Source organism: Habropoda laboriosa, unplaced genomic scaffold (assembly GCF_001263275.1).
Source record: "Habropoda laboriosa isolate 0110345459 unplaced genomic scaffold, ASM126327v1 scaffold1329, whole genome shotgun sequence".
Lineage (NCBI taxonomy): Eukaryota > Metazoa > Arthropoda > Insecta > Hymenoptera > Apidae > Habropoda > Habropoda laboriosa.
This window is the reverse complement of record NW_017101431.1, coordinates 132730-133163: the sequence shown is the minus strand read 5'-3', so window position 1 is coordinate 133163 and position 434 is coordinate 132730. Positions and strand designations below refer to the sequence as shown.

The window sequence follows — 434 nt, the reverse complement described above, 5'->3', positions numbered from 1 at the left end:
CAATTTTGAAAAGTATTGAAATTAGCTAAATCCATGAACTTAGCTAGATTATTCAAATTTTTGCCTGTGATTTTTTATTACTAAACTGTACAAGGAAAGAAAATTAATATCTCATATAATATTTAGCTACAATCTTTTGTTTTCTTAGTGATGAGTCACATACTTCTTTGAAGATAGTTGCACACAAATGAACGCGTTAAGTGTATTTTAATGGGAACTACAGATCTTGGAATGTTTGCTGCATCAGTGTCATCGCAACCGTCGATTCGATCAGGTTAAACGTTATGCACATACGGTTTCTTCAGTAGGACATAAAGAGATCAATAAAAATTAAAGCTTTCAAATAATTTTATTCATACAATAAAACAACTATACTCAAACTTTTATATTTTAATTATCTAAAATATGACACTTTATTAACATAAATATTAAAT

At 27.4% G+C, this 434-nt stretch overlaps 1 protein-coding gene across 1 annotated transcript in view; it reads right to left on the bottom strand.

The window, feature by feature from the left end:
- Positions 1-52: 52 nt before the first annotated feature.
- The window catches only part of LOC108578124 (structural maintenance of chromosomes protein 1A-like), a 14667-nt gene continuing 14285 nt past the window's right edge, over positions 53-434 (bottom strand). Inside the window, exon 20 of the mRNA XM_017941389.1 lies at positions 53-85. Coding sequence (XP_017796878.1) covers positions 53-85 — 33 coding nt within the window. The remainder of the gene's footprint in view (positions 86-434) is intronic.